Below are 13531 nucleotides of genomic sequence, written 5' to 3'. Positions count from 1 at the left end.
TTATTCCAAAATAACTATAATGATTTGTATCACACAATGTTTTACCGTTAATATTTTGCATTCAAATTACTGAATATGCCAAATATAATAACTTTATATTTATCTCCATTTATTTTTTATTAATGCAGAAGACACGAAGAGTATCAAGTGAGTGAGTGAGTGAGTGAGTGAGTTGGGTTTAACGCCGCTTTTAACAGTATTACAGTTATATCGCGGCGTGTCAGCTTAATGTGGGAGGAAAGCCCGAAGTGATGCAGGTCTCAGACGTTTACCACTTAGGTGAAACCCACGAGCACGGGTATGGTGCTGACAAACCTAGAAACATAATCGGGGCGAATCGGGATACGAACCCACAATCATAGGTTTCTGGCGTGTCCGAAGGGACGCAACTCTGCACAGCGAATCGCGGCGCCTTAGACGACTGGGCCACCCGTGCCCCCGAAGAGTATCAAGATTGGGTGGGCTGTCTACGAATAATAGAAACTCACCCGCAAGCAGTGACAATGTTGAGATCATGTAGAGTTACACTATTTTGCTTAGAATTAAGGTGTTGCTAAAGATCGTGTATAAATATGTTGAAAAGAGTGGGAAACAGGATACATCCCTGTCTCATCCAATATCAGATAGGAATGTTTGTGACACTCCCTTACTGGTATTTACTCTATATGAAATACGAGTCAGCATGAAGCGAATATTTAATATGAATTGCCTTCCTGGAAACACCAACTAATAAAAGTTTAGATGGCAAACGTGATCTATCTATTGTGTCAAATGCCTTTTAGAAATTAACAAAACATGTGTACAACTTCTTTTTAGCGATTTTGCTGAGACAAATAAGGTTCTGAGTACAAATCTGATATCAGAGGTCTGTTTTCTAAATCCAGACTGTGAAATGTCATGCATAGAGTTATTGTCCATGTGTTTGGCATTTCTTCCATTAATAATCTAACTAATAACTTCCCATACAACTGCGTGCAGCTATGCCTCTGTAATTAGATTTATTTGTTTTTAATTATCAAACACATTGCACGACCCTTTCAGCATTGATTGAGTAGTTAAAATAGCGTTACAGTTTGGAATGTGGTCATTATTTTCTGGATTAAGAAATCCTGATTAAGAGATCCACTTGCTGTCTACACCCTTGTACTGGCTGCACCTTTTATATTTTTTAGATAACCAAAGTTTATTTAATAATGTTCAAACCTATTTATCATGCCAAGGGTTTTAGGCAGATTATATACAAGTCTGCCTGCTTCTGTTGACACTATATTAATGAAGATAATATACCGGCATAGAAGGCATCAATGTGTGCTTCACAAGAAGCACTGTCATTTGGTGTTCAACAAATTATTTAGTGCCCACTGGTGTATGAAGGATGAACCCTATGTCAGTAGGAAGATCAGGCAAGTGGATACCATTACTATTATCTATGCATCCATCATCAGATACTACGAGGACATTGATATCCCCTCTAAGGATTATGTGGCCAAGTTTTGAGTATTTAATTATTTCCATCAAAATACTTTCTGACATAAGACGATGTACACGGGCAGAGCACATGCTCAAACAGATGCACCCCCCGCCGGTACAGGGAGAGGTACACTGGCGCCGTGGCAGGGGGTCGTTTCAAAGATGGCGGTTACCATCTCTGTCTATAATACCACATGGGGGTCAGTAAGTGGTATAAAACAGACCGATATTGAACGAGAGGGCATATTCAGTCTTCGCCTCCCGCCGTCAACAACCTACAGTCCGCTCCTTGAGATTATCTCTACAACTTTGTAGTATAAAGTACTTTCCGTTTAGATTAACGACTCACCACCAACCAAGTAACCATGGACGCCATCAAGAAGAAGATGCTCTCCATGAAGTCCGACAAGGACAACGCACTTGAAAAATCCGAGATGTTTGAACAGCAACTTAAAGACATTGAGGAACAGAAGGCTAAGGTTGAGGAGGACCTCCACGATCTCCAGAAGAAATTTTCCAATCTCGAGGTAGAATTTGACAACGTCAACGAACAGCACCAGGAGGCAAATGCCAAGTTGGAGACGTCTACCAAGAGAGTCACCGAGATGGAACAAGAGGTCAGTAGTACGTCCTCCAGGGCTACCATGTTGGAGGAAGATCTGGAGAGGTGCGAGGAGAAACTGCAGACAGCCACTATCAAGCTGGAGGAGGCATCCAAGGCTCAGGATGAAACGGAGAGATCACGCAAAGTTCTGGAGAATAAGAGCAGTGCTGACGATGAGCGCATCGATCAGCTAGAAACTCAACTGAAGGACGCTAAGTATATCGCCGAGGAAGCTGAAAGAAAGTATGACGAAACTGCCCGTAAGTTAGCCATGACAGATTCCGATCTGGAGCGAGCTGTCACCCGTTTTGAGGCTGCTGAAACCAAATCCATTGAACTGGATGAAGAATTGAAGGTCGTTGGAAACAACATGAAGTCCCTTCAGATCAGCGAGCAGGAAGCTTGCCAAAGAGAGGAGACTTTCGAGGAGACCGTCAAAGACCTGACCCACAAGCTCAAGGAGTCGGAGCACCGCGCTGCGGAGGCTGAGAGGACAGTGTCCAAACTCCAGAAGGACATCGACCGCCTGGACGATGAGCTACTTACAGAGAAGGAGAAGAACAAGGCCATCCATGACGAGTTGGACCAGACATTCGCCGAGCTCGCCGGATACTAACTGAATGTGTATTTCATCCATGAAAGATGTCAGTGTTCTTCACACTTCTAATGAATATTTTCTATACTGTGACTCGTCGGATACTGGATTTGGACATAACGGTGAATAGGAAAATTGTCACTTATTTATGTTAATTTATGCTTATATTTATTTCAACAATCTTGCCGTAATATTGATTGTTCCATTTGCCAACTATACACACATAAACCCAAAACGGTTGAACTAACAATGTGCTTTACAATAGTGCTTGTCAACAGGTGACATAAGGCTATACTCCGAGCGGCGTTTCTACCAGGAAAATATGTGCTCGTTACTGACTCCGAAGGATGTCAGTGACTTCTCTCCATATGCTGCAACCATACATGAAGTACTTGTGTTGATATATTGTCACAGCTAACGTGGCAGTATGTGGAACATCACTACCGCTCTTTCAACCATGTACATAGCAACTTTTAATGATCTGACCGATGTGCTGAAGTATAATTTTTGAAATAAACCATTTTGTTTCATATGTTTCGTTTGTCACGATGTTTCCCTTTGCTGTGGTGTTTGACAGGGGTATTTTCAATACCAGTTTATCCATTTGTGTTGTTTAAGCATGTGTTTTACTTTGGAAGGGTGGTATCATCACTGTTTGATGATGATTCATAACGTATGCTCGTGATATAGTCGGAATCGTACAATCAACTCTGCTTTTTGCAGAGATTATTCCATGAATATGGAAAGGGTTTTGTCGCTTTTATTTGTCTAAGTTAATGTTATTAGTTATCTGGATGGCGTTGCTGTAATCTTTATGACTACCCGTGTAGGATCCGGATGTACTAAATGACGTTATTGCATATACATATATCGAGGTAGATCTTTACGGATCTAGAACGTATTTCGATGAAGAAAGATGATAAATGCATGTTGATAAAATGTGAATAGACAAACGCTTAGTCACTGAAAAAATATAATTTTGATAGAAACAACCAACTACATTCAAATTGAAAAGGAGCCCCAGTGAGATGGGAGATATCGGAACCTGTGGAAAAATATCTAGACTTGCTTCATTTGGGGCAGTGGCACTACAGTAAGGGATGGGCAGAAGGGAAAATATTATGGTTCAGGAACTGCAAGACTGCTCATTTCTTTAAACATTCTTAGGAATCTAGATTGCCTAAACCAATGGCAATAAACACATGCATCTCTTTGCCAATCAGTATCCATGCACGACTAACACGCCCATCACCAACACATAAATCTGAAGTTTATGATTGTGGATTGACACTGATGCTGCGCATCACCCTGCAAAAACGGCGGGTCATACAACACCCCGCACGCCGGTCGTACAACACCCCACGCGGCGGTCAGATGTGGGCATTAACAAGGAGAAGCCAACTCATCTTATGCAATCGGTGCTGCAATAATCATTACCACGAGTAAGCAAGATCCTCGATTCTCTTGAACCGTAAAGAATTCATTACCTTAATGCATCACCCACGAACACATGTGCATACCACCTGCAGCTGATAATTCCAGGGGGTAGAGGGTCTTCTTCACTTATAGTCTTACTTCAGCCCCTACTCGAACCTCTCCCTCCTACTTCCCCGCCCACCCCCCAAACTCCCCACCCCGCCCCGCCCCCGCATATATCTTATGCATGTTTACAATAGACTTGATATGTTCTGGTACACGTAGCAATGTTATTGCATTCTCGTGAAGATGGATGGTATAGATATATTTAGGCATTTCATGTTCGGAATTTGCTCTTCACGAGTAACCTTTGTTATGATGTTGGTGACAGACATATTTGTGTAAACTCATTTCGACAATTTTGAGATATGTTTTACAGATGTATGGATATATTTTTTCAGGGTCTACATGACAGACTACATTGTACCAAATAATTATCTTGGCTTAGCTTGGTGCCGTGTAAATGCATATTGGGGTCATAAAAATGTGACGCATCAAAATGTCAATAATCAGACAGGTGTGTGTGTGTGTGTGTGTGTGTGTGTGTGTGTGTGTGTGTGTGTGTGTGTGTGTGTGTGTGTGTGTGTGTGTGTGTGTGTGTGGGTGTTTGTTAGTGTGTGTGTTTGTTAGTGTGTGTGTGTGTGTGTGTGTGTGTGTTTGTTTGTTAGTGTGTGTGTGTGTGTGTGTGTGTGTGTGTGTGTGTGTGTGTGTGTGTGTGTGTGTGTGTGTGTGTGTGTGTGTGTGTGTGTGTGTGTGTGTGGGTGTGTTAGTATGAGTCAGAGTACTGAGTGACCCGACCAAGCCTTGTATTAGTCCCTTAATGCCGAGAGCCACAGGCAGGACAACAACAAGTACCACATTTTAATATCTTTTTGTATGACGTGGAGGACAGAAATGGCAAATTGACTGCACACGTACATTTCACCTGTGTTGGGAATTGAAAGAGCGAACGTTTTAACCACAACAGGCTATTGGACTGCCATTGATACAACTCCAACACTTCTATATTAAAGTCGTGCAAGGCGCCGCAATTCGCTGTACAGAGCTATGTGCCGTAGATATGCCAGGTTCCGATGACCGTGGGTATGAATCCCATATTCGCCCTGATTATGATACTTGTTTTGTGTGTGTGTGTGTGTGTGTGTATGGGGGGGGGGGGGGGGGGGGGTGTCCATGGGGTGCATATTTCACACTGAGATATCATTCCCTTTCCTACTGACGAACATATCAACTTACATACATTTAAAATGTTATTCTTTAATCAAATTTTGATTATGTGTATATACAAATAGAGTAATTGTTTATGCTTGCTGATATTTCAATTCAAATTATGTATAATTTTGACCCTAAAAGAAATTAATCATATAAAATACTTATAATTTTCATATAATTCATAAACTTTTCACAGCTATTTTGCCTTTTACGTGTGTGCGTGCGTGCGTGCTAGTGTGTGTGTTTGTGGGTGTGGTATATGCGGTGTGTGTGTGTGTATGTGTGTGTATGTGTGGTATGTGCGGTGTGTGTGTGTGCGCGCGGATGTGTGTGTGTATGTGTGGTATGTGTGGTGTGTGTCAGTGTTCATTGCAAAGAACATATCAGTCAAATAAACGAATTCCGAAATGCAACTGATGCGTCATTTACACACACACATACTCACACTCTCACACACATATCTTAGATGTCATTATGGATACATAATCAGTACATAAAGGGCTGACCTGGTGTCCTCACTGATTTTCGGAGAACTGTGTCGGCAATTAATGGAGATGTGTTATACTCTGGCATTGACGTTTAATGTTTTTTCGATAAGCAACACTGGGCTATCCTAGGCAAGACACATATTTTACACCGCAATATCAAGAGTATTCTTAAAGTAGGTGAAGTCGGCTGGTTTACAACCCACTTGGACTACTTCTAATGTCCCTTCATGATTTAGCACGACACAAGTGGGCGCTTTAGTCTTCCCTGTGTGTGTGTGGGTTCCACTGCTCACCATTTGTCGGTTTGCTAGTTATAAACCATCACCCCCACCCCTTCCACCCACTACTACCCCCCGCCCCACCCCCACTTACTTAGGGACCAGTCATTTGATATTCTGGGGGTCGGGATCTGGGATTTTATCGACGAAATTATTGGCCAAGAAAATGCTTGACAAAAAACATTGTTGCAAGGTGTTTTGTTCAAAAGAAATATATAGACTCAAAGTGTCAGTTAAAATATTTGGTTTTGCAGCTGTAGCTGATTCAGTACAGAATATCAAATTGCCGGCCCCTTATGTAACAAAACGAAGACTGGAAGGAACAAAAAAAAACGGATTTTGTAACACAAACAAACAGTTGCAGCAAAGATTACAGAGGACCATCACTTTAATAACCAGTCCTGTTACACGTGTAGGAATATTCACACAGTGTCATTGCACATAGGCACCTACATGTGTGATTCAAGAGTGATGCTAGCATTGTTCAGATTCCTGGATTGCCGCAAATGGTTCGTGGTATTTAGATATATCACCGATAAACGTGAGATACTGTGACTTATCTCTGGAAATAGCGGTACCGTTGGTTTGCATAGTGGGTCACTGCTACCAGGTATAAGGGATGTAAGGGGTCTCCCAATTGTCCTCTGTTGCCAAGTAGTTGTCGCCGCAAACTCACAGAGGCATAACATGTTTGTCATAGGTCTTCTAGTCTATCTCACAGACATAAGAGAGCAAAATAAAAAGTGAATCTAACTCGAACCTAGAATGATTTGGCAAGTCTAGATTGCCTCAGCTCAGCCCTCAAATTCAGCATTTTTTCTGGGCTTCATTTGAATTATATATATCTTTAACCTAATGCATAACTATATATCACAAGAATACTCTTTTTTCAATTCTATGTGTGTTTCTATTGAAGGTGGGTACTCTAAGCGTTGGCAGGGAGGCATTCCGTGCGCGCCATGAAATGCATATTAAATACCCACAAGTTCAATGACAGCGACAAAACCCTTGCCATAATCAGAAGAAATCTGCATTGTGCGATTCCGACAATATCATAAAAATGTTTTTTGAATGACTATCAAATAGTGATGATCCCCTGTGTTCGCGAAAAGATAAGCGTATTCTGCCGCACCGGTGGCACCCGTCAAAAACACATGCAAAGGAAAGTAAATTGTTGGCCTGCAAAACAAGGGATTTTGTCACTGAAGCCTTAAATTCGGAAACGTCCACCATGTCTACTATAAAACATTTTGAAAGCTTTACTGAGCCCTTAAACTGGCTGGGAAGATGAATGTGAGCGTTCTCTTCATTGAAGTCGTTGATAACAGCAAGTACGCTCTGTAATATTATATGTTCATTGTACTTAGATTTCCATGCCCCCATTTATCTTATAAACTATATTGAAAATTCCCAGTTATAATCTCAATAATAATTATTGGAATACTAATGCACTATGAGCACAATCGGGTATTCTGAAGTCACGTACATGTGTCCACACGTGCTTGTCTGACAGATATATTTTGTAGATATGCCCTGTTATGACATACTCGATGTTCTGGTTTCTGGTTTTTGGAGTCAAATATTAAATATGTTTTTGAAATTACTCATACCACAACTCAAAGTGAAGTTTCCAGACCACAAGAGTGTTCCTTAAAAAACAGTGTTCCTATAAAATAGTGACCAGTTTGTTTCTAGACAAGATTTAAAAAACTTATATTCAGTAAAGATATAAAGTAGTATACAGTAAACTACGGTTATAACGAACTCAAAGGGACTACTAATTTTAGTTCGTTATAACCGTAGTTCGTTATCAGCATATATACAGTATAACAACAGCAAATAGTCGGGACCCAAAAGTAAGTTCGTTATATCCGTCAGTTCGTTATAAGCGTGTTCGTTATAACCGTAGTTTACTGTAGTTAAGTAATAGAAACAACAGCAACATTGACTTGATTTCTTAAAACAGTAATTAAAATATAACAATGAATTATTTATTTACCGACCAAAAAATAACTTACACGCTGGTTTACCTGATGGGGATAACATCCAGCATATTGCAGTAAAGTTGCTGACAACGGCAGACAATATGCACTCACCGACGAGAAATTGATTTCCGTTAGTACTTCCTGGAAACTACAAAAGCCACGTGTGTGTGAAAAGGTGCTGTGAACAGTAATGGTGTCACACTGGGTGGCAGGTCGTATTCAATATATGAACAACTTGTATCATGGACTTTCAGGTTTTATTCACAAATGAACAGTTGAATGTCTGTAGACTTACTGTATAAATAATAAATAGTTGTAATGAGTTGATACAATTTTGGCTATTTACAACATTCAGCAGTGGATGGGTACATTTAAAATCAAAGAAAGCTTGATATTGTTCATGTGAGATTCGAAGTTTCAAGTATAAACTTGAGTGTTCAACCAGGCCTCCAGTGGTATCCATTGTATCCGAGCAAGCAATCACTGGCATCACTGACTCATGAGATGACAATTACAAGCATCACACAAAGTAGACAAAAAGTGTTTACCGTTTGAGCACAGGGTCTCACAGATCAGTGACACATTACAGAAAATATCCACTGGAGATTTGAAGAACACCGGCAAGTTTCCTGTCTGTAGTACACATTCACAGTTAGTATCCGGCGAGCTCGGCGAATGTCTGGTCCAACTCGTCATGGATGGCCTTGTTCTTCTCCTTCTCTGTAAGTAGCTCATCGTCCAGGCGGTCGATGTCCTTCTGGAGTTTGGACACTGTCCTCTCAGCCTCCACAGCGCGGTGCTCCGACTCCTTGAGCTTGTGGGTCAGGTCTTTGACGGTCTCCTCGAAAGTCTCCTCTCTTTGGCAAGCTTCCTGCTCGCTGATCTGAAGGGACTTCACGTTGTTTCCAACGACCTTCAACTCTTCATCCAGTTCAATGGATTTGGTTTCAGCAGCCTCAAAACGGGTGACAGCTCGCTCCAGATCGGAATCTGTCATGGCTAACTTACGGGCAGTTTCGTCATACTTTCTTTCAGCTTCCTCGGCGATATACTTAGCGTCCTTCAGTTGAGTTTCTAGCTGATCGATGCGCTCATCGTCAGCACTGCTCTTATTCTCCAGAACTTTGCGTGACCTCTCCGTCTCATCCTGAGCCTTGGATGCCTCCTCCAGCTTGATAGTGGCTGTCTGCAGTTTCTCCTCGCACCTCTCCAGATCTTCCTCCAACATGGTAGCCCTGGAGGACGTACTACTGACCTCTTGTTCCATCTCGGTGACTCTCTTGGTAGATGTCTCCAACTTGGCATTTGCCTCCTGGTGCTGTTCGTTGACGTTGTCAAATTCTACCTCGAGGTTGGAGAATTTCTTCTGGAGATCGTGGAGGTCCTCCTCAACCTTAGCCTTCTGTTCCTCAATGTCTTTAAGTTGCTGTTCCAACATCTCGGATTTTTCAAGTGCGTTGTCCTTGTCGGACTTCATTGAGAGCATCTTCTTCTTGATGGCGTCCATGGCTACTAGGAAGTTTTGAAAAACCTAAGACTCAATTGAAAAGGATAGTAAGTAAAAGTTTTACAGTTGTCGAGAACGCTCCAACAACACAGGATAACGATGCTACAAATCACTGAGGCTGCAATAGACCTGTCTGTTGGAGGCAGAAGCTGAATATGATTGTCCATCAGTGTCAGCCAGTTATAAATACACAAGAATCTGACCCCAACATCCTGACCCCCGTGGAGGGGTGAGCGTGTTGCGGTACCAGGGCAGGCCATCTGGACCGACGGGCGGCCCATCTTGAGTAAGCGTTATGCAACAGTTAGCTGAAATCGCATCCACTGGAAGGTCACGGTAATGCTTTTGATTGAACTTGCCTGGATGTTTTAACAACAACGTCACATGACGAGTGGAGTTGTAAGTTGGAATTATTTGGAATTGCATCAGGGAATGCACGGCTCCCATCACTGTAATGCCTTCGCCGCCACGTGGGAAGGGGAATGTTTACTGAAAATATTTGTTCACAGGTCTGTACATATTAGTTTTCTGTAATGAACACAAATACTGACGGAACTCCAACACGTCCTCGGACAGACAGTGATATATTTCATCGTGGCGTATTTTGCATAATCATGAAACCTTTATTTATTATAGTTTGTAGTGTTTGAGTATCAGTATTAAATAAGTATAAGTATCAATGCGTCCTAAATAAATAACAATATTAGACACAACTGCATGTGTGTTGCATGGAAGCGTGTTGGTGCCACATTAAAAGAAATATCATCTACGTTGATATCGACGTTCAACCAATTATTTGTACGTGTGTGTGTACGTATGTGTTTATGTGTGTGCGTTTGTGTGGGAGCATGTGTGTGTTTGTGTGTGTATGTATGTGTGTGTTTATATGTGTGTATGTGTGTGTTTGTGTATGTGCGTGCATGCATGTGCGTGCGTACGTGCATGTGTGTGTGTGTGTGTGTGTGTGTGTGTGTGTGTGTGTGTGTGTGTGTGTGTGTGTGTGTTGACAAATTCTATTGACATGTGTGTTTTGCAACACAACCCATCCACATTACAGCAATTATTAAAGTTTAAATATATACTGTAAAACATATCAATAAGACAGAAGATTCATTGTTTGGGGTGAAAAGCAATTCGCTATCGCCGAAATATGTTACTCGGGGAAGGGACATGTATCAGGTACCGTGTGTCAGCGGTGTGATCGTCTTCACCACGGTGAAATATACAACTTAATATCTACTGACGTAACATGAAGTCTATGGTGTGCTGTCCACGTTCGCAATATATACTACTCTACGTTAGATAGGGATATTTGTTTTTATCTTTCCATGATACACAAATAGAGAATCTCACCCGAGTGTCTTTTGATATCAAATATATCAACACGAGTTGATAAAAGTGGAAAAATCCGAGGCTTGCCGAGGATTTTTGCCACTTTTATCAACGAGTGTTGATATATTTGATATCAAAAGACACGAGGGTGAGATTTTATTTATCATCCAACATCATTCTTTCAACTTTTTCAATTTGTAGACAGTAATTAGTAGTGTCTTCAGTGTAAAAAGTACTGCAAACGGCTTCAGTAGCAGAGCCATTAGTGATGTCATTTGATTGTGACGTCATGGTAACCAGTGATGTCACAATGGTCTGCAAAGCATTGTGATGTAATTTCATTGCAGCGATATCTACAGTGTAGATATCGCTTGATCTCATCCAAGCGATATCTCCTGTGGGAGCCAGTTTTGGATGATAAATCTTATTCTCATAATTATCGCTATCAAAAGTTGAGTAGTATAACCGCACCTTTCAGTTCTATCAGAATCTGCCACAATTGTACGCCTTGTATGCTCTCAATGACGATCATACTGTGTCATCGTTGTTCCAATGTCGTTTGTCAAATGTTAAATGATATTTCGTGACTGGAACCTGTGTTATTAGCGACTGCAACCACTAGGGGTCGATGTCGAGCATACTGATAAATATATATACTTTGTTTTGTCTGTCCGTTTGTTTGTATGCACACTCAGCAATATTCCAGCTATATGACGGCGGTCTGTAAATAATCGAGTCTGGAACAGACAATCCAGTGAATGAGCATCGATCAATTGGGATACGATGAGAGGTAATTAACTAAGTCAGCGAGTCTGACCACCCGATCCCGTTAGTCATCTCTATCACTTATAGTGCCTTTTACGGCAAGCATGGGTTGCTGAACACCTATTCTACCCCGGATCTTCACGCGGTAATTGTTAGGGTCTCCTGTAAAATATTCAAGTATAAACCGCCCATAAATAGACTAAATAGCTAACTTTAAATAAAAAATTGTTTAAAATAACACATCAACGCTGTAGTATATACTAAGTATATTCTCAGGGTATAATCATGTATATGAACAAGTGTGGTTCCAGGTTAATTGTGATAAGATACATCTGCAGTATGACAAATGCCCGCGAATAACTTTTGAAGCAGTCGTGAAAAACTTCATTTCGAATTATGATTTTCGTCCACACTCCGTCGCAGTGGTGACTCAGCAAAACACCACTGCCACAGGCTAATTTGCATATCACGTGACCGGACTTTTCTCTTGTTTGTTAACAAACGCGCTTTTTCAGAAATCAGTATAGAACGGACTAATGCAAGTATTTGGGGGCGCTTTACATATTGTTTTGCATAACTATATAGATATGCTACTACAACTGCGACAGTGAGTTGCATGACAATATATATTTATGCATCAAAGTGACCGTGTCGCTAGCTCTCCGTTGGGCTTCGATGACAGCACGTGGAGCCGTACAACCAATGTAAACATAGGATAACTACGCAAAAACAAGTAGATTTTTACGTATTTGCATACTTTCTCAATGAAAGTTAACCATTCTTTGACATTTGTTTATGAAAATGTGTAGACTTGTCCAACATGAAACGGATGAAAAGCATATGCAATATCTTGAATGGACTGTGAAAGATGAGACGAATCGTCACATGGCGCTGGCCTGTGGCAGAGGTACTATGCTAGCTGGCTGCCGGCCGCATGGAACTCTGGGTAGGAGAGTGATTTTCGTCGTGATACTACGGATTGATGGACGGCATCAACATATGGTTTTACGGCCATACTTATTTGAGACAACAACTGGTTTTTTTATATGTGCATGGGTATAATCAAGACGTCAATATGAGACTGTTGTAACACATAGTTTCAACATGTCCATAACAGATAGTATACCGATTTTGTTTTTGTTATGTAATTGAAAGAACTGAAGTTAAATTTGATTATGTCCGCTTGGAATGGTTGTTATATGAAACTAATCATCACTCATTCCTGCAACAGTGTGGGTAATCTGTGGCAGGGTTTTGTATAAAGATATATTGCTTCAATGAAGACTGGGGTAAGAAATGAAGATACATCCCTGCCCTGTTTGTAATAATGTAAATCTGTACCCCAAAAAACAAATATATTGATTTTTCAAAGATAAAATGTCTAAGATACCCATCATCAGTTGTGTATTATGCGAAGAATATCAAGAATCAAATTATATTTAAAAAAATAGATCCATATGGAAGTTTTCTTTGAGTGCTGACTAACCCCAGTACAGTTCATGTTTTGGATATAATATCACTAACGTAAGATATTTTCTATTTAAAATAAAAGATGACATGAAATCAACTGAGAGATATTGCTTGTTTTGCTCCTCTGTTTATATACGTTATCCACACAACTTGATGGTTACCCCAGTGTATAGTAAAGTTATAACATATAGCAGACCGGGTTGCTGTGTTTCCATAATATATACTAGTGTGGGTGCGTGTGGACTTTGGGTGTTTGTGAGTGGTGTGTGTGTGTGTGTGTGTGTGTGTGTGTGTGTGTGTGTGTGTGTGTGTGTGTGTGTGTGTGTGTGTGTGTGTGTGTGTGTGTGTG

At 40.9% G+C, this 13531-nt stretch overlaps 2 protein-coding genes across 2 annotated transcripts; one reads left to right on the top strand and one right to left on the bottom strand.

Moving 5' to 3' along the window:
- Window positions 1-1730: 1730 nt before the first annotated feature.
- On the top strand, window positions 1731-3199 carry LOC124137234 (tropomyosin-like). The gene has a single exon (XM_046503455.2). The coding sequence runs from the start codon at window positions 1836-1838 to the stop codon at window positions 2688-2690; it is 855 nt and encodes a 284-aa protein (XP_046359411.1). The 5' UTR covers window positions 1731-1835; the 3' UTR covers window positions 2691-3199.
- Window positions 3200-8351: 5152 nt separating this feature from the next.
- Window positions 8352-9756, bottom strand: LOC124137226 (tropomyosin-like). The gene has a single exon (XM_046503443.2). It carries the CDS (start codon window positions 9613-9615, stop codon window positions 8761-8763), a length of 855 nt encoding a protein of 284 aa, XP_046359399.2. The 5' UTR covers window positions 9616-9756; the 3' UTR covers window positions 8352-8760.
- Between the last annotated feature and the right edge of the window lie 3775 nt (window positions 9757-13531).

This window comes from Haliotis rufescens, unplaced genomic scaffold (assembly GCF_023055435.1).
Source record: "Haliotis rufescens isolate VD_foot unplaced genomic scaffold, xgHalRufe1.0.p SCAF_16, whole genome shotgun sequence".
NCBI lineage: Eukaryota > Metazoa > Mollusca > Gastropoda > Lepetellida > Haliotidae > Haliotis > Haliotis rufescens.
This window is presented reverse-complemented; position numbering and strand designations above follow the sequence as displayed.

Excerpts from the sequence above, each read along its gene's own strand:
- LOC124137226 (XM_046503443.2), bottom strand. The coding sequence starts at position 9,615 with ATGGACGCCATCAAGAAGAAGATGCTCTCAATGAAGTCCGACAAGGAC.
- LOC124137234 (XM_046503455.2), top strand. The coding sequence starts at position 1,836 with ATGGACGCCATCAAGAAGAAGATGCTCTCCATGAAGTCCGACAAGGAC.